At 34.9% G+C, this 23804-nt stretch overlaps 1 protein-coding gene across 1 annotated transcript in view; it reads right to left on the reverse strand.

Moving 5' to 3' along the window:
- LOC145693184 (general odorant-binding protein 69a-like) overlaps positions 1 to 23804 on the reverse strand; it is a 50502-nt gene that overhangs the window by 18387 nt on the left and 8311 nt on the right. The window contains exons 3-4 of the mRNA XM_081768953.1: positions 16491 to 16552; positions 14990 to 15025 (exon numbers count right to left, since the gene is read on the reverse strand). Coding sequence (XP_081625079.1) covers positions 14990 to 15025; positions 16491 to 16552 — 98 coding nt within the window. The remainder of the gene's footprint in view (positions 1 to 14989; positions 15026 to 16490; positions 16553 to 23804) is intronic.

Genomic DNA, 23804 nt, shown 5'->3' on the forward strand with positions numbered 1-23804 from the left:
CCTCTTGAAAGCCACTCATAAATTCTGTATATGCCTTAATTCTACGACGAATACAAGGGTACTCAAGTTTCAGAAGAACGAACACTGTATTAATCAGACACATTTCATTTTGTAAAGTATTTTCATGATTTTGATAATTACTCGTGCTTGTATATCAGACGTGGAATGCTGCGACGGCATGAATCAGAAATATTGATGTAACATTTCAACATTAGATATGTAATTTTCATGCCTGAGATCAATGATTCGAAGATAATATGATAATTTCAACGGGGAAAGTTGAAGTGAAGGTTTCATCTGCTTCTTGTTTCATCTGTTTATTGGGTTGTCTTTGATGTTCGTGTCGGTCTGAGTATTTCATTTCCGTTTCTGAAAATGTTAATTTGTAGATCCAAGAATCATAATTTTTGGTCGTCTTAGTGTCCCTTCCATCTAATAGAATCTAAATGTGTGTACAGCCATCGGAGACCAACGCGCATCAACATATTTCCAAGCTCATGACATTACCAACACAAAGAACTATAACCAGCAGTGGCGCGTGCAAGGCAGATATATATACTATATATACAAAAATCAAGTGTGTTCAGAGAGGATTGAGGATATGAGATTGAATATTACCCCCCCCCCCGAAAATGAAATTCTGCATATGCCTCTAATGAACAGTCAGAGAGGGCAACTTTAGCTAGGTGATGTACGGTGAGTTTATCAGCTTCGGCTTTCAAGAACAATATTTCATATTTCTTAGTATTAGTAGCTTTCTGATTGTCTCACGACGTTGATTCAAACTGAAAATTCTGTTCCCACTGTGAATCGAACCTGAGACGACACGTACCACTGAATTTAGTTTCATAGGACTTAATTATATATAGTCTAAACTAGAAAGCGAAAAGTTGAATGTTTAGGGAATAATCGCTAAATGAAACATGATTAAATTTAAAAAAAATAAAGAAAAAGAAAATATTGGAAGTCGGGGAGTAAAAGAATTGAAACTTAATCTTCTTGTGTACACAAATAGTGCTTATTACAATATGCAATTAATTTCAGCAATTCATCAACCACGAGGGAACTCTTTGAGTTATCATAGACTAAATAATCGTATGCACGCACACACACACACACACACACACACACACACACACATATATATATATATATATATATATATATATATATATATATATATATATATATATAATACTTAAAAATATAAAAACGTACTCAGGGAACCTTAGAAGATCTAATGAAAGTGGCAATTTGATGAAACCACGCCATTCGAATAACTTTTTCTTTCTTTGTCGGGGAAGTTGAAAATGTTCAAAGTTATGTAAATTCACAACACAGAGACTTGATTCAGGATCACTCATACTACAGGTGAATACTTCTCTTTATTCGTTCTCATCATGATCGTTCAAGCCTCGATATAAGAATGTATTAAAATAATATGGGAGTTCAGTTTGAATATAAAATAATATTAATATTGAGACACTATCATGGGAGACAAGCGGCAAGGTTTCAATTAGTATTCGAAAGAAAGCTGCTTAGTCTATAGGTCTCCTTGTTTTTACTTGATCTAAGATGTGCAAACTGTTAAAATGGCGTCGTTGCTCGAAGAACATCAATTTCGTTTACTCTTAATTAGTAAAACCGTCGCGATAATAGGTCGAGTGATATAATAAATGTTAATAATACCAAACCGGGTTCTCTAGTAAAACTTATTGTCTTCAGTTTGTGTTAGTGACAACATTTGAAGCTGTTCTATTGTATAACACTAGAAATATTTCTTTGTTTCTATTGTCGCTATTATTATTGTAGCAAACTTCTTTGAAAAGAGATACCACAACAGTAGACCTAATGTGAAAAGGAAAACCTTTTTAGAGCCAGTTGTATACTTGAAGATTGCAATTGAAAACAGTTTGATGTGTTTAGCTGTGAGCTGCACCTAAGTTATTGTTTTGGAATGTGATATTTTATTTGTGAAGTTGTCAGAGGATAGAAATAAGTACATGTGTAAATGGTTAATTAGTGGATCCTTAGAAAACTCTAAGAAAGAAATTAGCGTAACCAGGAATAACCATTGGAGAAGATTATGCAAGAGTACAACATAATAGCGTCGTACAACATAATATAAAGAAATTTAAGTTCTTTAATATCTTACACGTATTGGAAATAAACCGTCGCTGCCTCCGAGTGTGCAATTTATTACGAAACGCTGTCAAATCATTCGATGGGGTTTACTCTTGTCCAACATCACTTTGAAACCAAGCATTGGGATTTGAAACACAAACATGTGTAGTATTTTGAGAGAAAACTGCCCGATTTGTCAGCAAGTTAAAAACAAATAACTTCAATTTAAGCATTCAACTTGAAGGTTCTGCAGACGTAGTATAAAGTCAGTTTAAAAATAGATAAGACAGGAAACTCTCACACGATATGAGGGCCATTAATATTATTATCAGCTACATATATGGCTAGAATAATGGGTGTCCCGACAAAACGTACCACTTGAATTTTCGCGACAAAACGTACCACTTTTGACGACCTGTCATAAATGACAACCTGTCATGGATTAATTAAAGCATTTCTGATATTTATTCCACGACAAAACGTACCACTTATATAAATTACAACCTGTCTTGGACTAATTAAAACAATTTGGATATTTAATCCGCGACAAAACGTACCACTTCAAGCTTTTTTTTTTTTTTTTTTTTTTTCAGCGTGTTCACAGATTATTCTCCAGATCGAACAAACTTCTCTTAAAGGTTCTGTACGTGACAAACGTAACATTAAACACGTTTATCAGCGAGTAAGAGAACACGAGTCTTCCAAAATACATTAGACCAATGTGGGTGCTTACATATCTAACAAAAGAGAACATAATGTTCAACGGCAGTGTAAGGTTGACAAGAACAGACAGGTAATGTATCGAGTTGTCAAAGTGTAGATACTCATTGGTAAAAGAGGGCTCATTTACAGAGGAAATGTAGCAGCCTATAAACTGAAATACACAGCTATAGATCATGGAAACATTTTGGGTATTATTCCTTTCTTAAGCAAATTTGATCTTCCGCTTAAAAGTAATTTAGATAAGGTCACCGAGAAGAGTCATATATGAGAAAGTAAGCAGGATAGTTGTCGCATAACTTTTACTAAACACGGTGAATTTTGTTTTGAATGCTATTAACACACTTATCAGAGAAGATATTTCGAAAGAAGTCTCTCAAGCTTCAATATTTTCTGTTCTATTAGACACTACTCAAAATATAGTAGTTTCAGGCCAGTGCTCTGTTGTTTTACGGTATGTTCTTAAAATGGTTCTTAAACAAAGTATTGTTGTCATTGTAAAATGCATATCTACCACAGGCCAGTGTCCTTGCGGTTTACTGCAGGAAATTCTGCAGAAGTTGAACCTTGATATTAAGAAGTGTATTGGAAATTCAACCGATGGCTCAAGTAACATGGAAGGACAATATTCGGATTATTTCAATTCACATATGATCAGTTACACTGTGATTCAGTTGATTTTGAGTTTAACGGCCCTTTTAGCAGCGAGGCTATATGAGACGGGACATACTGATTTACGGGACATCCGAAGCACATGAATTCCTGCCAGGAATCGAACCCAGGTCTCCCACGACAAAGGCGCATACTCTAACCGCTTAACCACTAAGAAACTCAGTTACACGTGTGGTGTTACGCTCATATACTCAATCATGTCATATGTGATCTGACAAAAAATTGCATTGATTCTGTGTCATTGTTCTGCTGAATGACTGTGCGATATTTATGCGTGAGTCTTATCAGCGAATGGACATTTGGAAGATCAAATGTTAACAAAGGCGTCTTACAGTTATTGCGGAAACAAGATGGTAGAAAACACACTGTTTTTCAGAAAAAGTTTGGTCATTTTTTTAAACCCAGAAAGTGCTTTGTATATAGAGTTGACCATAATAATTAAGAAAATTGCTTCTACAGAAAATATCAAACCAAAAGCTAGGTGTAAAGCAAAAGGATATATAAAAGATCTTCTCAAGTTCAAAACAACTCGGACAGCTCAAATGTTCCTTAAGATATTTTAAGTGACGACCTCTCTGTCAATCTATCTCCAAATAGAGAGTGCTGCTAGTGTAGTCCTATCGGATGGTGCAGACTACTCTGTTCCAAGTGAAAGAGTAGAGAGATGATTTTGAATCCGTTAAGAATGCAGCATTAAGCTTTGCAGAATGGACCAATAACAAATTTGAAGACTTAGAACGTGATTTCTTTTGTTTTCTATTGACCTGTCGACAATTCGCCTTCAGAGATGGACAAAGATTTTCTTGTAAATATGAAGATGAAGCTGCTTCTATCCAATGACCAGGAATTGCATCGAAGCATTCAATACAATATTGGATATGGTAGTTTCGAGTATTTCTTCAAGATTCAAGAAGCAATGTACTTTATGGATTATTTGGACCCTAGCCACTTCAACCAAGTAACAGAACTTCCAGACGTGCCTTTCGATAAACTTACATATTTTCTGAAAAACTTCAGTAAAGAAGTTTCCAAGGATACTATAAATGTATTCTCTTGGACTTTTGAAGGACGTGGATATCCTTGAAAGTCAGTCTTGATGACGAGCACAACCGAGAAAAAATGACTGTCCTGATGGTGCAAGTGATTCAGAATTAGGAGAAAATACATTTGTTTACAAGGAAAGCGAATGCAAAACGTGTTGCAAAATTGTCCAATGTGCTGCTTTTTAATTTTGCAGAATTGTAAATTTTGCAGTAATACTTATCCAGGTTTCCAGCATACAAATTTTTATTGACTTTGCCCTAACTCAGGTAACATGTAAACGAAATTTTTCAAAACTTAAATTGAAATACATTAAAAATAGGATAACGAGTACCATGTCTCAGGAACATTTGAAAACATTTATGTTGATGTCTAGTGAAAAAGATTTATTAAAAAATATTTCGAATGCAAAAGTGATAGATACAGTAGCATCAAAAACTAGTACACTAAAACATCTGCTAATTTTGTAATATAGTATACGTTCTCCTTGAACTTCATATAATATTTTGAACAATTCAGAACAATATACTGATGAAAGCATATCAGGTTTTAATTGTCAATTGTTAATACTATTGACTTACTGTAGAAAGAAAACTGCAATTGATTTGTGACATTGAGATGCTGGTGGTTCTTGTGGGAGAAAGCGCCCGCGTCCCTCTAAAAATGCCTATCCGTCTCTGGTCCAAAGCCTGGATAAAGTGTGGTGGAAATCAGCAAATATTCAAATATTGCATATGCAAGATTCTTGCTGGTCTTGGTCTGGCGAGAATCTTGCAAGTATTGTCTTGGTGTTGCGAGAATCTTGCAGGCATGGTCTTAGTCTTAGCCTTAGTCTTAGTCTTGGTCTTGCATCGCTACTTTTCTCACCAGCAATCTGTTCAACTTTTAACCTTATTTTGGCCGGTATGTATATATTTATATACCGTCCTATCAAGTGGTACGTTTTGTCGCCTGTCATTATTTGATGACTGATTAGAAGACTTCACAAGTAGCCCTCCAGGCAAGTGGTACGTTTTGTCGCTTGTCATTATTTAAAGTGTTTTTAGAAAACCTTTCACAAACATCCCTCAGGGTAAGTGGTACGTTTTGTCGGTGGTACGTTTTGTCGCTAGTACGTTTTGTCGCGTATTCAGAATAATGTTGGAACAAAACAACTTGAAATTATTGCGCTGTCCGAGGTCACCCACATCACGAAGAATTCAGATTTGTCTTTAGATGTTAAGGAACAGTTAGTTGACAAAATACAGGGCTAGTAAACATTTTTCTGTGCTAGTATACTGTGTGCACTGTTTATTGCACCTGATAGTAATGCTTTCAGATCTCCTGAGTTGGGGTAAAAACGATTTGCTTTATTACTACAAACACAGACATAAAAATGAATATTTACAATAGTCAACAACACACTTGGAACTTATTGGATGCAGAAACGAACATATCAGTGTACAGGAAAAGGCATGTTCAATTTTCAAGCTATTTCTCAATGCAAGATAATGTGTGCGTATGTACGGATATAAATGGGTTGATGGCGGAGCTAGGAATTCCTTACGTTCCAGAAGAATGGAGGTTATTTATCGACGCGTCAAAGGTCAGCCTTAAAGCTGTCCTTTTACATAATGGAAATAAAAAACCTTCTATACCACTTGCGCACTCAGTGAAAATTAAGGAATCCTATGACACCATGTCAACTTTGCTAAATCTTATAAATTACAAGGGCCATTGTTGGCAAATATGTTGTGATCTCAAGGTAGTTGGTATTTTATTAGGACTGCAATGCGGTTACACGAAGTACCAATGTTTTTTATGTTTATGGGATAGCCAAGCTGATGACAAACATTATGAAGTGAAGGAATGGGAACCTAGAGTGAATTACGTACCTGAAGAATGCAACGTCAAATACGCTCCTTTGGTAGATCCTAATAAGATATTACTACCGCCACTTCATATCAAGTTAGGACTTATGAAAAACTTTGTCAAAGCCATGGACACATCTGGTGAAGGTTTCAAGTATTTGCGAGATAAGTTCCCTAACCTGAGTGATGCTAAGATTTCAGCGGGAGTGTTTATTGGTCCCCAAATTAGGAAATTAATGCTTGATGATAGCTTTGACAGCAAGTTAAACAGTGCTGAGCTAGCTGCCTGGACAGCATTTAAGTTTGTTGTGCGCAACTTTCTGGGCAATAACAAAGCTGAGAGTTACACAGAAATCGTACAGGACATGATACAGAAATACAAAGAGTTTGGTTGTAGGATGTCTTTAAAAATCCACTTTTTGCACTCCCATCTCAGCTTCTTTCCTGCTAACCTAGGTGCTCTCAGCGACGAACAGGGGGAAAGATTCCACCAAGATATAATGGCAATGGAGAAAAGGTACCAGGGACGATGGGATCCTTCAATGATGGGGGACTATTGTTGGGGTCTTGTTAGAGAATGCAACATTTATTACAAAAGAAGGAAGTAGTGTACGTTTTTGTAACCCAATGGAAGTTTCATATATTGTGATAGTTTTGATTGTCTTTTCATGACCTTTTGGTACATTTGTATTATTGTTTATTGTAAATTGTCACACTTGTAAATTATATTGTATTATATTTCATATATGTGTTTGTGGTAATAAAGCAAAACGTTTTACCTCAACTTAAGAGATCTGAAAGCATTACTATAAGGTGCAATAAACAGTACACACAGTATACATACAAACATATTTATTTCTCTAGAAAAAACAAAGCGATTATTACGAAACTTGGAGGGTTTGTTAAATATGAATCAAAGTATACTTAGGTATAATTTCTATGTTAGTATATGCAAGGGAACAAGATCTTGGGGTGTAAAATAAACGAAAAGGGAAATTTTTGAGGGATTTTCCCGAAAATCCCTCTGTTACGTGATGGAGAAAAACCGAGTGCATATTCGAATTCAGCGCAAAAAGTTCCTTTAAGAACAGGTATTTCCTTTTATGTAACAAAACCTTTGTTAACTAGTGGAATTTATTTCCGAAAGACTTCAACAACAAGGCATCCTGAATTCAATAAATGCATTCATCGAGGCAAGAAGCGTGAATGACGTAACTCAAGTAGCATGCGTGCAGGCTGGAAATGTATTGGGAAAAGTGCACTTTCTTCTTTGATAGACGATATTGTAAGTTCATTTGCTGCTGGAAACCTTTCTGTTCCTTTGAATTTGGGTAACTCCACGGTATGGTGTAGTCTATATTTGTTTGACCCTACATAGCGCTGGGCCCGAGAGAGCAGTATCAGTTCATACATTGTTGAAAACAAGAAGCAGTCGAGTTATTCAAATGAAGGTCTAAATTCAAGAATGCATATTACTCTTAAGATGTTGGAACAGCATTTTATGATCCTGGGCCTCCTGTGGTAATTTTTTTACAAACTAAAGACAGAAGACAAAAACTTACAGATTCGGAGCTATATAAAGACCAAGAATATATCAAGATTTTTTTTTTCAAAAGATAGCCCAATCTAGTGCAAAAGTTACAATTGTCTCTCGCGTAGTATGCTACTTTAACTAAGTCATATTCTAGTTCTAAAGCTAGTTATTAAGATTTTGATTGTGATTTTTTAAAGTCAAAGAGTTAAAAAAATGTTTTTAATGATTTGTAAAAGCATTATGGTGAATTCTGATGTACCATATATATTTGCTGTCTGTTGCGTGACTGTTACATTGATATGTTGCTATGATTCTATATATGATATTAATGCTTTAAGGTACTTTATTATTTGTGTTCCTTAAATATCGTCAAGTATAGTAGTCAATGACCAAAGTCAATGACCTCACTGCAATTAGCTGACTAGATTCAGTATCACTAAATTTATAATGATGACTTCTTTACTAATAGAATCTATCATTGTAATCTGAAAGTAAGTGTCCAGATAACGTTACTCAGCCTTTGCGATGCTAGTAAAATGACATCGGAGCGGTGATTTTAATGCTCTTTCTCTATAGCCTCCGCTCTCTCGATTATTATCACACTGGAGCGCGGAGTGATGACGTATAATGTTTTGCTCGTCAAGTGCGTGATCACTAACTCATTTTTAGAGGAGAAAATATTAATAACATGTGTAGAATAACAAAAAGCATCAAATTGCATACAGAAAATTAAATATATTGTCAATATTCAATTTTAGTCAACATCACTGGCGCAAATCCCGGGGGGGACGAGGGGGACATGTCCCCCCAATGTTGGACCTGGGGGGGACAGTCCCCCCAATAATCTGACTTAAAAATTGCTTTTTGGAATCTGTGTCCGACTGCCACAAAGGAATGTAAGATGAAATTTATTTCTCTTGGCTTTTCCATTTTTTTAAAAAAGAATCGTAATCTGTAGTATTTCAAACTGAACTTCGTGCTGTAGTGCGTTTGCTAGTCTCATCAATATGTATTAATTCCACTTCCACTACTTGGGCACAAATTGCAATAAATGCCAGACACTAGCGTGCGCAGGACATTGGGAATGTGGGTGTCAGATCTAAAGTGCCACCATATGGAATGTCGTCCTCCCCCCCTTTCCCCTAAGAAAAGATAGCATCATTGCATCCGACGCTGCGTCGGCGACGCACGGAACACATGCAGACGGGAAATAATTAACACGTAATCTCTTCTCAGTTTGTAATAATTCTACATAAAAAAAGTTTCTCTAATGGGGGTGCCAAGGCACCCACGTCCGCACGCCTGTGATGCCAGGGGAGGATATACCCCTCTCCAGTCTCCACATGCTGAAAAGTTGTCTCAGCTGTAGGTACGGGCACAAATTCCAGGGAAATGGGGATACATGTCCCCCCCAACATTGGAACTGGAGGCTCTCCCAATAATCCGATTTGAAAAGTGCTTTTGCAGAAAAGTGTGATGATTTGTGTCCGATTGCCACAAAGGAAAGTGAGATGAAATTTGTTTCTCTTGGCTTTTTCATTTTTAATAAAAATTAAGCCGTGCGACTGTGCGTGACGTAACCTGATATGAAATCTTCTCTCCTTTTCTCCCCTAGACCCTAGCACACGAAGAATATATAGACTATCCAATGTCAGTAGAACCCATCTTTTCAGTAAATGGGAATTTAATCTATTTGTAGTATCAGCCTAGGTATCTACTCATGCTTCGTAAGCTAACTCTATAGCCTATGGAACCCGGAGGTTCAATGCCGCGTTCACAAAAGCTCTTCACTGACTTCTATCCTTAGCCAACTGGATCCAGTTTTTACTTTGTGCGCCTAGGTCTTCGTAATGGTCGCTTTCCGATTGGTCTTACCGCTAACACTTTGAAAGCGATCCTACTTTCTTCCATCCTGGCTACATAACCTGCCCACCTAAGCCTCCTAGACTTGATGACCCTAACAATGTAAACCGTATAAATTATGTAGTTCCTCGTTATAAAGTTCCACCATTCTCCATTCCCGTTCCTCGTGGGTCCGAATATTCGTCTCGCGATCTTATTCTCAAATACTTTCAGTCTATGTTCTTCCTTTAGAGTAAGCGACCAGGTTTCGCAACCATACAGAACAACAGGTATGATTATCGTTTTATATATTTTAGGCTTCAAATTCCTCGACAGAATTTGCGACGACATGAGATTTGAACCGAATAGTAACGCGAATTCCCTGCTTTTAGTCGACATTTAATTTCTTCGTGAATATGATTTTCGTCTGTTAATATTGATCCTAGATATTTGAAAGTATCCACTTTATCAAAAGAATTATTTAATATTTTAACGCATCCATAATTTATCGTATTACGGTCCCGACGCACTTCCATGTATTTAGTTTTCTCTGCATTTGCTTCTAAACCCATTCCCCTGCAAGCTTTTAATAAGATCTGTGCATTTCTTTCTATTATTCTCCTATCATTCCCTATTAAATTTACATCAGCAAATGTTATAACCTGGAGAATACCGTTCAATTCTAGGCCCTGGTTGCTATCTTTGATTTTCCTTATAGCGTATTCCAGCACAAAATTAAATAATAATGGCGACAACGCATCTCCTTGTTTCAGGCCATTCTGGACGGGAAAGGTCGTGACCAAAATTTTTCCTACCCGGACTGTACTTTGGGATTCATTTAAACATGCTTTAATAGATCTAATTAGTTTTTTCGGTATTCCAAATTCTGTAAGAACGTTGTACAATGTTTCTCTCCTAACCGAGTAGTAAGCCTTTCTAAAATCAATAAATAGTTGATGTACTGGGTTATTGTATTCCCACTTCTTTTCGAGTATTTGGCGAATGGTAAATATTTGGTCGATAGTTGATCGATTTCGTCTAAATCCACACTGATAATCTCCAATCATTTCATCTGCGTATGGGGTCAATCTTGCTAATAGAATGTTTGAAAGGATTTTATAGGATGTTGACAGAAGAGAGATGCCTCGATAAGTCAGTTTTGTCGCCTTTCTTGTGAATTGGAATAATGATTGATTCTTTCCACTCTTGTGGCAATTCTTCCTTGTTGTTGATAAGGAGAATGAGTTTGTGTATCTTATTCCACAATTTTTCGCCTCCACCTAAAATTAACTCAGCCGGAATTTCGTTTACACCCGGAGATTTGTGTTTCTTTAATTTCTTTATAGCGATTTCTACTTCTATTCAATTGGGTTCTGAAATATACGTTTCTGCGGTGTGTATCTCTCTTTCTCCATGCACATTAGTTTTTGCTGCGTGTTAAGCAAATCGTTAAAGAAATCTTTCAATCTTTTTAAAATGCTATCTGTATCAGTGAGAACTGTTCCATCAGCTTTCTTTAATATAAGCACGAGGTTGATAGCCTTTCTTAAATTCGTTGATCCCTTTATACATGTCCAGAATGTTTTTATTTTTACTATTATCTTCAAGTTCCTAAATTTTAGCTTTCAAAAAATTGCGTTTCTTTGTTCTAAAAGTATTGGCAGTTTCCCGCCTGATGTCTACGAAATTTTGTGTGGTTATTTCATTCGGATTTTGTAGCCAACGTAATTTTGCTTGTTTTGTCTTTTCTGCTCGTTCGAACCATGGTTTGTTGCTACGTATTTCCGCGTGTCCCAATTTTTCTTTTGAGAGAGGATGCTTCGTAAGCAAACAAAAGAATTCAATTACTGCAATATTTTTCTCCAGAATCTTAAGGTTACATCTGTTAACTAAAGAGTATATGACATGCGTTAGATTTCTATAACGATTCCTTTAATGTTATTGAGATCAAGATGGCCGATCCTGGGAAGTCGGAGGCCGCCCCAAAAGCTCACGTGGATTCCCTGTATTTTTATGAATATGTATTTTCTCTTGTTATATGTACTGTTTTATGCATTTTTTATGAATGCCCCCCCCCCCCCAAAGTTACAGAGAAATCGGCGTCCTTGATTGAGATTATCATCATTTTGCTCAAAGAGTATTGTTGCGTCATACATATTTGATATTCTTTCTTCATAGTTTTGGGGAAGTCATTATTTATATTATTATAAAACAATTTTAACGTGGATCGTTGTGGATGCCTAATTAGAAACATACCAATTATAAATATGCATGTATTCAGATTTTAGAATGTGTTCACGGCAGTGATTTGTAACACTGATATGTACTACTACTTCATCTACATCGCCTAATATATAAGATACTCTACAACAGTTGATCAGATTCATCTACCGTAATATGAGTTTCATCTCCCTTCTCTAGAATAAGCCTCAAATGTGCCCACCTCCCAATGTTGAAGACAACCAATGGCGTATTTAGGATTTTGTTTCGAGGGGCTATGCCCAACACAAGGAAGAAAGTGGGCAATTGCCCACCTGAGTTTGAGAATTAAATATATTTTTATTTATGCATAAATTGAAGTTATAATGGCAAGAATTGCAGACCGATAAATCCTATGTGATATGATACAAAAATTTAGAAGTGAATCTAACCCTTTATTCTATTCATACATGAAAAAGGAAGCCTCCTCTTGGCCTTCCTAATTTCCCGGGCTAATTATTCCCCCGTTTTGATTTTTTTTAAAAAAAATTCAAACATTTCCTTCTTTTAAAAATAACTAAACGATATAATTTTTCCTTTGTTATAATAACTAAAGTCCTGTCATGTTGATATCCGCGAAGTTGGTGTGGAATACCAGTTTCGCTTATCAACTCCTCTTAGTTTTGGTGTTACTGATGACAGCCGACTTGAATCAGAACTGACAATGGTTGATAAAGTATGATAGACGAAATGAAAGAAAGTAACGTCAAGAAAAAGAAACAGAAAAGTAGGAAGGACGAAAGAAAGAACAGAAGGACGAAGTTCTTACATGGAATGAAATTTGGCAACTACAGTATTATTTCTGAACAAATAGCATAAGAAAATGGAAAGTCAATGACATTCTTAGAAATGGTTAGAAGGATTATTGTTGTACGTGGAATGCGAAAAACTAACAAATTTATTTCAGGGGGAGCTTGAGCCCGATAGCCTCCAAAATACGCCATTGAAGACAATTCTGTCCCCTGATTCTTCACAGCATCGTTTTTCAACTTCATACATATTTTGAACATCGCTTATACACACACACACACACACACACACACACACACACACACACACATAAATATATATATATATATCGGTGCGGTCTTACCCGTCCCCCCCAATGTTGAAGACAGATTTGCGCCAATGGTCAACATAATCTCATTTTATAATTACTAAGTGAAGTTCCTCTGATGACTGCATAGCTCAAAATTACACGTATTTGTTTACTCTACCACGAATAAAAGAAATTATATATATTCATAAGTGTACATAAGTTCAATACCTGTATTAAATTAATAAAATAATAATGTATACTTTACTTAAGTTCCTGGTTCTATTTCTTTATTTGCTTACTTTATTTAATTCTGCTTCATACTTAATCACATCTATGTTATATGCAAAAGACTTTGTATATTTTCTTACGGACTGATGTATCAAAGAGTGAATTTAAAATTTTGTTATCCCATGAAAGTATGAAAGAACAATAGGTAGACTATGTTGAAAAAAGTCAGTGTTGTACTATACGTTATTTCGAAACTTTTATTTGCTAAATAAAATCTTTGAATTTGATTTCTGTGTGAATCATTGTTCTAATCATTATTTTTCTTTCAGCATTTGTTTTGTACCATTGTGATCACTTTTGATACTTTATATCGTCGGCCATCTTTGGATTACGATTTTGATAGAGTTAGTTAAAGCTTGGTTAAGGGGATCCCGGTTAGATAGCGCATCGTTGATGATGCTTAAATCCGCAATATTTTCTGTGTTTCCTGATGCATTTAGACCAGGGCTGTCCAATTACAGTAATCTCGAAAGCAATAACCATGTTGACCGGAAATATGGATAAGTAGTTTAAAAAATAGTAAATAAAAGTGTGTCAATAAAATGTAATATTATATTAAATGACAAATCATTGGGGCGTTTGTGAGTCACACAGAATTACTTCTAAGACCTGTGGACCACCTATTGGACAACCTTGATTTAGATCGCTTTGCCTTCTACTGATTTGAAGATCCGTCCTTGGATCTTCTAATATTTTCTTGACTCTCGGTCAAATGTGTGTTAACGCATTCTAATGCTAATATTTCATCACCTAGTTGATTATTTTTAAGTTACTATAGTTTCTGTTTCTACTATGCAAGTGTTTCACTGTTTCATTTTAAATATTCTGAAGTTCATTCTCGTTGGATTTCATACTAAAATTAGTCAACTTCATAGATAAAAATATGGAACTTAGAAATATTCAAGTTTGGAAATATTAAAGATTAAACGATACATTAAGGACAGCGTACTTTATATTTTATAAAACATATTACAGAAAGTATGATACAAGTGGCATTCACTATTTACAATTTCTTCTAGATGACTCGACTTAAATGTGTGACACAAAATGTTAGCGTGTAACAGATCCTTACAAAGACGTTTAATTTGATACCTCATATCATGCAATCTGTTCTTAAGTTCTAATGTCGCCTAATGAAAATGTCTTACAATATGCGCTGACTAGAACATTAATATTCTCTACATTAAATATGTGACACGTCAGTGAGAAAAGGTTTCATAACCCCTGGTTTAGGCTTTCTCTCCTTCTCTCTTTTCTATATTCAGGTTTTGGGTTCTGCATATATATATATTTGCAATTTCAGCAATTGTTGTGGCGAATGGACTAAAATGAGACTTCTAGCGAAACTATGAAAAGGCACTATATGATTGATCAGTTTAACATTCTTAATAAATTATTCAAGATGTGTGTCCCTCCTTTGTTCTATTTTATTAGGAAACGATAGCAATTGAAAGAGGATATTTTGCTTCTCTTTTGAAATGTTTTATGTGGAGTATACATACATATATATATATATATATATATATATATATATATATATATATATATATATATATATATATATATATATATATATATATAACTTATTATTTTGAAACTGAGGAAATAAATGATACTTACCCATCCGTACTTCGTGTATAAACAATGAAGAAAACACTGAAATAACAGAAATGTTCAGTTTTAGCTTATCAGTTCAAATCTAGCAAACAAAAATTATATATAAGGATATAGCAAACTAATTATTTAGTTGTATGTATTAGTAGAGATATTGAAATTAAAATTCTAATACCAATTCTGATAACTTGTCCTTTTCAAACTTACATCTTCGCTACTTAGCAAAACTTAACAAGACTTCACTCATTTCCAGCATCAGTTTTCCTATTAAGAATCTACAACCTATAAAAGATTAATGTTCTCAAAATTGGCAGTTATAAATCACCAATCAAGATTTCTGAAAATATATGTGTGCAAGTTAGAAATGATTTTGAATTACTTGGAATATGTAACATTTTGCTTTAGGATAAGTTACTTTTTTTTTTTTTTTAAATATGTTCACACATTATTTATTTGGAAGCGTCTTCGTAAAAGTAACTTCTGTTCATCCATTCTGCCTCAAGCGTGCTTTAAATGTGTGGACGCCCGCTGTGGCTCAGTGATAGAGAGCTCACGTCTGGTGCGTGGGGTTCCTGGTTCAACCCCAGCCCACGCCAATTGGATCTTGTGGTGTTCCTTCCCTTTCATTAACTCCACCATTATCATCCATATTTTCACCAGTGTCTTCTTAGCTTCAGTGTATAATCATGGGACATTAACCTAGATAAAAGAAAGTGCTTGGTTCCAGACACTATTATTGATGGGGAGCAATATGTACGGCATTCAGTTACCATCGTTGCGAGGCAATTAAGGAGCAATTTTGAATGTGTCCAGTAAATTATTTTGGAAAATCATCATCATCTTCATCAAACAACAAAATTTATATTAGCAAGTATCAGTTGATTTGAATACATACCAGCATATAGAAATTGGACAATGTATAGAAGAAACATATGTTTAGTGATAGAAACTGTAAAGTAATAATTTACAAATCAATTTTATTAACAAAAATGACAATATTTTCATTGTAAATCCACCTATACAGAATAGTGCATCGGTATTTAATCAGGTGTTATAGTCATTGGATTAGAGAGAAGATATTTTTGTGATGGGGAAGGAATCTCGTAAGTTACTTCAAAATTATTTTAGAGCTATCCTTATTCAAAAATTTACAAGGAGTACGATCGTTGTTAATTTACTTTACTTATCTTGTATTTTCTGTCTTAACACCCCTCAGACGAAGTTTACCTTCTCTATAATTGTCTATTGTTTGCCTATGATTGTCAAGAAATATTTTCATTATTTCGCACATTGGTTAATAAGTTAGTTTTCAGTATAAATAGAAGAAGTGAGATATTATTTGTTTGATACTATTTGTTTGTGTTGGAAAAACATATTTTCAAAATAATGGTCACACAAACAATATGTATGTTCCTATTCAATTATCATATCTGAGATTGAAACCGTCATAGTTTTACATAGTATTACCATTACGACATTACTGTATTTAATTACAAGCAAATATTACCTTGAATCCATACGTTGTATCTTCAGTCAGCTTCCTGTGAACTAACGCTACATTGATGGCATCTGAAACGAAATCCAACCATGAAAGTTATAATACGACTTTAGAATTAATAGTATATTAAGAGTTAGTATTAAGCATATTTTTTAAAGTCTTTTAATACCCTTTCTCTCTTGTCGAGGTTGAACATTATGATACTATTTATTTCCGTAGACAGTTAATCGTATCATAAATATTTATAATTAGACTAAAGACTATTTATAATAATAAAGCTAGTCTCGTTGAATGATGTCAGATATTTTTCTTAAAAGTATTCATTTGTATAAAGTCGATATTTTTCTCTTGCCAACTCGTCTCAGGAAAGATTTGAAGTTGAATACCACTTCATTTGGTATAAATAGAAGAATAGTGTCTTTTTATATCAGTGTAGTGACAATTAGGTCAACGAGGATGTAGTCTATCTTAATCTGGTGGCTGTAGTGACAATTGCGATCAACTGAAAGTGTCAAAATATTAATTATTGAGATCCCACAATTTATGAAAAAATAATATTACTGCAATCATATACCCACAGCAACATTAATGATCAACTAGCGATTTCCCTGACACTTGTGAATAAAGTGACATCCTCGGGGGTAAATTCCCATAGTTTTTTATGGCTTTAAAAATTATATCGTTTGTTGCCAATCTGATGCAATTGGTAGATAGTGTTTATTCTTTCTGAATAGATTATTTATTTATTTATTTATTTACTGTACAGAGTGAAATATGCAATGTTAAGTAGCAGGGTGTCCGAAGTGAGTTATTGTAGTTTGATTTCCGCTAACAGTAACACAATGCTCCTGATAGTGACACACAATTCTAACAGTGAGGCACATACTACTTATAAATATAATAATAGAACTAATTAAAATAAAATTTGCGCGACATAAATATAGCTACTGAATAGAACATTCGAGTTCAAACCTAGAGACTTAGTTATATTCTTGTTGCTTCTAGTGTAGCGTTTTGAGTTTAAAAATAATAGACTCATGATTTAATTAAGCTTGTAACACTGTATGAACTAACAACAGTATCAGGAGCAAAATGAAGGCTACATATCTCGACATTTCCTCTATCAAACAATGTTGTGAATTTTGAGTTCCATACCACCGGAGGGAATATCTTGTAATAAACCCATGTCAAACTACATTAGAGTTTTAGTTTACAAGTATTCATACCTGGCCACTCTAGGGGCTGAAATAGCATTGGGTTGAGAATCATTGCGTTTTCTAGTCAAGGTTTAACAAATACTGTAATTCTATTGGCCATCAATTCATGACCTCACCAACAAGATTCGGGCATTCGGTTTTGTAAACAAAACACACAACAAATAATCTGGTATCGCAATCCTGTTCGCTGGATCAATTTATCATACACCTTTATAGGAGTAATTTTCTCACTCAATAGTCCGGTCAGCTTTTAGCCTTGATATAAAATATTCATCTTAAATTTGATGCAAACAAGATGATTAATAACGTGATCGTAATTGCCGCATCAGTGGTAGAACGTTCATCTCTGGTGCATGGGGTCCTTGGTTCGATTCCAGCTCGCGCCAAGTGAGCTTTGTGGTGAACAAACGCCGTGTGTATGGGTTATCTCGGGTTTCTCCCGTTTCCTCCTACTTTCTTCATTCCACCATTTAATTCATTTCTCATCATCACCATCTCCTTTAGCCTAGCCGACATAATCGTGGGACGTTAAAGATTTTTTTTTTTTTTTTTTTTTTTTTTTTTTTGCAATTGCCGCAACTCATATTTTCGAAATTACCTTCGGATCGTAATTGTCTCGATTTTTCACATAATCGCAACTGTCACTGGTCGCAATTGTCATTCGTTTCTATCATCCTACATACTACTTTAATCTTGCTTCACCTGGTACAGAGTCGTAAACGTCTACAGATTAAATAAGCGTTAGTGTGCTCCGTAATTTTGAAAAAAAAAGAGGCTATTCTTTCAGTTTAACGTTCCACGATTACGTCATTTAGGTTAACACGGGAGGGTCCCACAAGTTGTCGCTAAAATATGATTGCCATATAGCACATCTGATAGAGCATCATGAGAAATGAAAATGAGCAAAATTTAAGGTGCTATGGATCAGAAGGATAGGAGCTACGGGGCTTCAAAATTCGAATAGCCAAAAAATTATATCATGGAATTATGCACGTTTAAAGTAAATATCTTGAAAACCGTTAAAACAATCAAAACAAAAGTTGCACAATATAATGAGGACAAAATACCCTATCGAAAACTACAAACAGTGTTGCCATAGGTGAAACAGTGTTGCCAACTCAGCATAAAGTATTTTGTTTCAAATAGCACCATATACAAGTTTGGACAGATTTAAGACATACGATTATCACTAAACATAACAGTGAAGTGTAGTGGTACAGTTTGCCACACTGTTGGAGCTACGTGTGCTGAAAATGTACAATGAAGTCTGGCATGTGACAACAGATGGCAATAAAGGAATCTGGGTTTCATACTATGAATTTAGTTCAAATGCATAACACCAATAGTATAACATAGCAAAATGTCAGCAGTGTCACAAAAGGTTGATGCATTTGAAAAACGAAATTGAGTGATGCCATTTTTATGTTCTGTGTCAGTTCCGAAGCTATATAGGGCAGGACCTATAGTGTAAAGGAGGGTCCGAACCAGTATGACAAAGGAAGATGACATTGACATGTAAGGTAGAAAGTACAACAAAAACATGTCCGAGGTGGGATTGAAACCCGCATCTCTAATATGTCGGTTGTCTAGCCTTCTAGACCACACGGCTATCCGGGCCGACTAACAACGGAATGAGGTAATAATAAAATAATTATGTTTCCAGTGTACAAACATAATCGTATGGTATGTAGGAAGGGAAGTAAAAGAATGTCACTTAACACGAAAGACATAAACTAAGAAAGTACTCTTCCAAATATTGATAAGATAATCTGGAGAACCAATTTACAGAATTAGAAAACATCTGTTTCTTTCCTCGCGTGTATCATTTTTTTTTTCGCGAGTTGTCTGCTTATTCACCGAGGCTACGGAAGTGTAATGCAGATCCGTCACTTTTTTCCAATGTATTCCTCTGTTACCACATATCAGACTTCCGCATTGTACATTTTCAGCGTACGCAGCTCCAACAGTGTCCAACACTGTACCACTACACTTCACTGTTATGTTTAATGATGATAGTGCGTTTTGAATCTGTGCACAATTGTATATGGTGTTATTCGAAACAAAATATTTTTATGCTGAGTTGGCAATACTGCTTCACCTTTGGCGACACTGTTTGTGGTTTTCGATAGAGCATTTTGTTCTCATTATATTGTGCAACTTTTGTTTTGATTGCTTGAACGGTTTTCAAGATATTTACTTTAAATGTGCAACAATGTATATATGTGTTGTGTATTTTCCGCCAAATTCTGTCATTTGTAAATATGATGAAATATTTCAGTACATTTAATTGAAGTGTCAACCAGGCTGCACTCTTCTTGTACTTGGTGGCTTTAATTTACCAGACATTAAAGGTACGGGTTTCGATTTCATGAGCACCCCGGGGCAGTACAAATTTGTAAATAACTTCATGTCATTATACGACTTGAAATCATTCAATGCTGTTCAGAATAGTTTAGGTAGAACACTAGATTTGGTATTAACAAATTTAGATAATGCAGTGGTTGAGAGAGAAGAACCCCCGTACTTAGAGAGGATAAACACCACCCTGTGCTATTAATTAAAATCAAACAGAACAATAAGGTAAAGATAAAAAGTCAAAGTAAAGTAATGGGTTATAATTTCAGTAAGGCAAACTACAATCAACTATATCACGAATTGGCAAAGGTAGAGTGGGGGGTACTGGGTGATTATACTGACGTTGATGGCGCTGTTGAAAAGTTTTATTCCACCTTATATAATATATTTGACAAATGCATTCCGAAAAAGAAACAGAGCACGGGAAACTATCCTAGCTGGTTCACGCTAGACACTATAAATAAAATTAAAATGAAAGCTCGTCACCGCAAAGCGATAAGACTCGGAAAGTCAAATATTGATTTACATAAACGCGAATTTAATAAATTTCGAAAAATGATTAAGAAAGATATACAAGTCGCATACATAAACTTCGTTAAGGGAGCGGAATATTTAATACAAGATGACCCATCTACGTTTTGGAACTTTATTAAAAGTAAAACAAAGCATTTAAATGGTAATGTATTGTGTTATGAGGGTATAGAGTTAGCATGTGATAAAGATATAGTAAACGCATTTGCAACTTACTTTTAAATCAGTGTACACAGACGGAGCACCACTGCTGGTTGAAACAGATGATTCGACATTAGTTGAAATGTATGAAAAAGTTGATATGTTACAAATAGCGGTAATAGAAGTGGGCGAGATTCGAATGGCAATCAGAAAGCTAAAGTCAAAGTGTTCGATAGGTATCGATGATGTACCATCATACGTAATAAAAGGTTGTGAAGAGAGTTTCTTATTACCTTTACACATGCTATTTGACCTAATATTCCAAACCAGCACGTTTCCAACAAAATGGAAACTTACAAAAGTTTGCCCTATTCCTAAAAATAATGACAGTAAAGAAATTCAAAATTACAGGCCGGCTTGTATTCTGAACTCATTTGCAAAGATATTTGAAAGCATAATTTATAAGCGCATTAAAAATCACATTAAACCAGTAATATCAGATTATCAACATGGATTCGTTCATGGTAGATTCACCATAACAAATCTCGCTGTCTTCACTGACCATCTAGTTGATACATTGGAGAGTAATAATCAAGTAGATGTAGTTTATATAGATATTGCGAAAGCATTTGATAAGGTAAACCACACGCTGTTAGTGAATAAACTTAAATTTCTCAACTTTTCTGATCAGTTAATTGCTCTTATGAAGTCATATATGATGGACAGAAAACAATATATGGTTTATAAATCCTGTAGATCATTCGAATACATTCAATTTTCCGGAGTTCCACAAGGATCTAATTTAGGGCCGTTACTTTTTATAATATTCATTAATGACCTTCCTAATTGTGTTAAAACATCACATAAACTACTCTATGCAGACGATATAAAATTATATAGGAGAGTTACAACAGCACAGGACTGTGTCAGTTTGCAGGAGGATCTAGACAGATTAAATGAATGGTGGAAGAGCAACTTGTTAAACATAAATTCAGATAAATGCAAAACCGTGTCCTTCACTAATAAACGGAATGTTGTTAAATTTCAATATAAGATAGATGGTAAACAATTAAAGGGAGAACAAACTGTCAAAGATTTGGGTGTAATATACGATAACAAACTATCGTTTGAGCATCATATAAATCAAATTGTAAATGACGCAAACTTGTAGAAATCTTGGATTCATTTTGAGAATGGGAAGGGAATTTAATAAGTCGAATGCTTTACTGAAATTATATTTTTCATTTGTTAGATCAAAATTAGAATATGCGTCTATTATATGGAACCCCCACACGAAGAAAGACTCTATTAGAATAGAAAGAGTTCAAAATAAATTTCTGCGGTTTCTGGTGTACAAGAGAACAGTCATCTTCCCCACATATGAAAATAATATTTCTCTTAATGAAAATTTTAACACAATGTCTCTCAATCAAAGAAGAGTGTTAAATGACATGATATTCTTGTACAAAATATTAAATAACAAATTAAATAGTAAGGATTTGGTCTCTGCCTTTCATCTCAGGGTACCCAATGGAAACATACGTGTGGGCAATGGAAATTTATTTTATTGTAAGAAATCTCGAACAAATGCAACAAAATAACCACCAAATAATCACCAACGTGGAGGATGGGTGCAGTGTACAACAATCTGAGAAAATGTAAAAAGGTTCTGGATATACATGGTATGATTCAGAATAGATTTCGCAAATATATTACAGTTATTCTACGTAACTCTGATATGAACATTGTAATTGGGTAGAATTACCTGTTGTGTTCTTCTTAAATAAATAAATAAATAAATAATTCCATGATAATGGATATTCACATTTTGAAGCCCTGTAGCTCCTATCCTTCTGGACCATAGCACCTTAAATTTTGATCATTTTCATTTCTCACGATGCTCTATCAGATGTGCTATATGGCAATCATATTTTAGCGACAACTTGTGGAACCCTCCCGTGTAAGAGAGACGATGATTAAAGCAAGTGAATGATGATGGAAGAATTAAAGGAATAAGAAAGTGGGAGGAAACGGGAGTACCCCAAGAAAACCCACGGACACGATGTTGTCTATTACAAACTTACTTGGCTGGGAAAAATCCCACTCACCAGTGGTAAAAGGCTGTTGTTAACTAATAAAAATACCAATAGTTAAAACTGGGAGTATGACCCATATTTTGTAATCAGGTTTTCAACAATATATAACTAATTTTAAGTAATTTTTTATAGGCTACAACAAACGCTTCTAACTTCACAAGATAATGAGTTTTAATCATACTCTAATTCAAACAGCAAATCATGGAATTTGTGTATATTCACATAATGATAGCTGTAGAACTGAGCCAGATAGTAATGTTTAAAAAAAAAATAGTATGGTAATCCTATCTACCATCCAATTATGGCCTCATTAATGTAACATCTAATTATAACAGGATATTATGGTCGTCTTACACATTATTTGTCTAGGGATTACAAAGAAAAATTGTAAAATTGCTGTATGACTTCCAATTTCACTAGTTGGAAATATAAGGAAAGTTCTCTCTTGTTTGAGAATTATGGGTTAGATACCAGGAAGGACCGAGAAAATGTCCCACTTCTCAATAACGTAGAAATAACATATTGGATACGTAAACCAATACTTCTCTACAAATAGAGCAAAGTCCCAAATAAACCTCATCGTCCGCCTTGATAGTGTCAACGACTTTTATGAATTTCTAATCTTGTAATATACTTTTTTAAACGTTTTGCAAATAAAGCTGTTACAGACAAGCTTTATATCTGTCACCTTTATATTACGATTTAATTGTTTCCCTCAGCTTCAGAATCTCGCCCCTGGTGTGAAGAGTTACAGGTTTGAATCATGCTTTCTTCCAGAAAATTTTGTTTGAGGACGGGGTATGTGCAAAATAATGATGTGAGGGGGTTGCACTGCCACACTATTTGCTCAAGGCCGCACATGAGTGAGTAATCACAAATTGACGATTTATCTGAACTTCAAAAAGTCCCCCGCAAAACCTCGAAGAAACGCCCTGTCTCTTCAGACTGAACAGCATAACTGAGAAGTTAAACTGAGGGTTTCA

The sequence above is a fragment of the Thermobia domestica genome, chromosome 8 (assembly GCF_964235325.1).
Source record: "Thermobia domestica chromosome 8, izTheDome1.hap1.1, whole genome shotgun sequence".
Lineage (NCBI taxonomy): Eukaryota > Metazoa > Arthropoda > Insecta > Zygentoma > Lepismatidae > Thermobia > Thermobia domestica.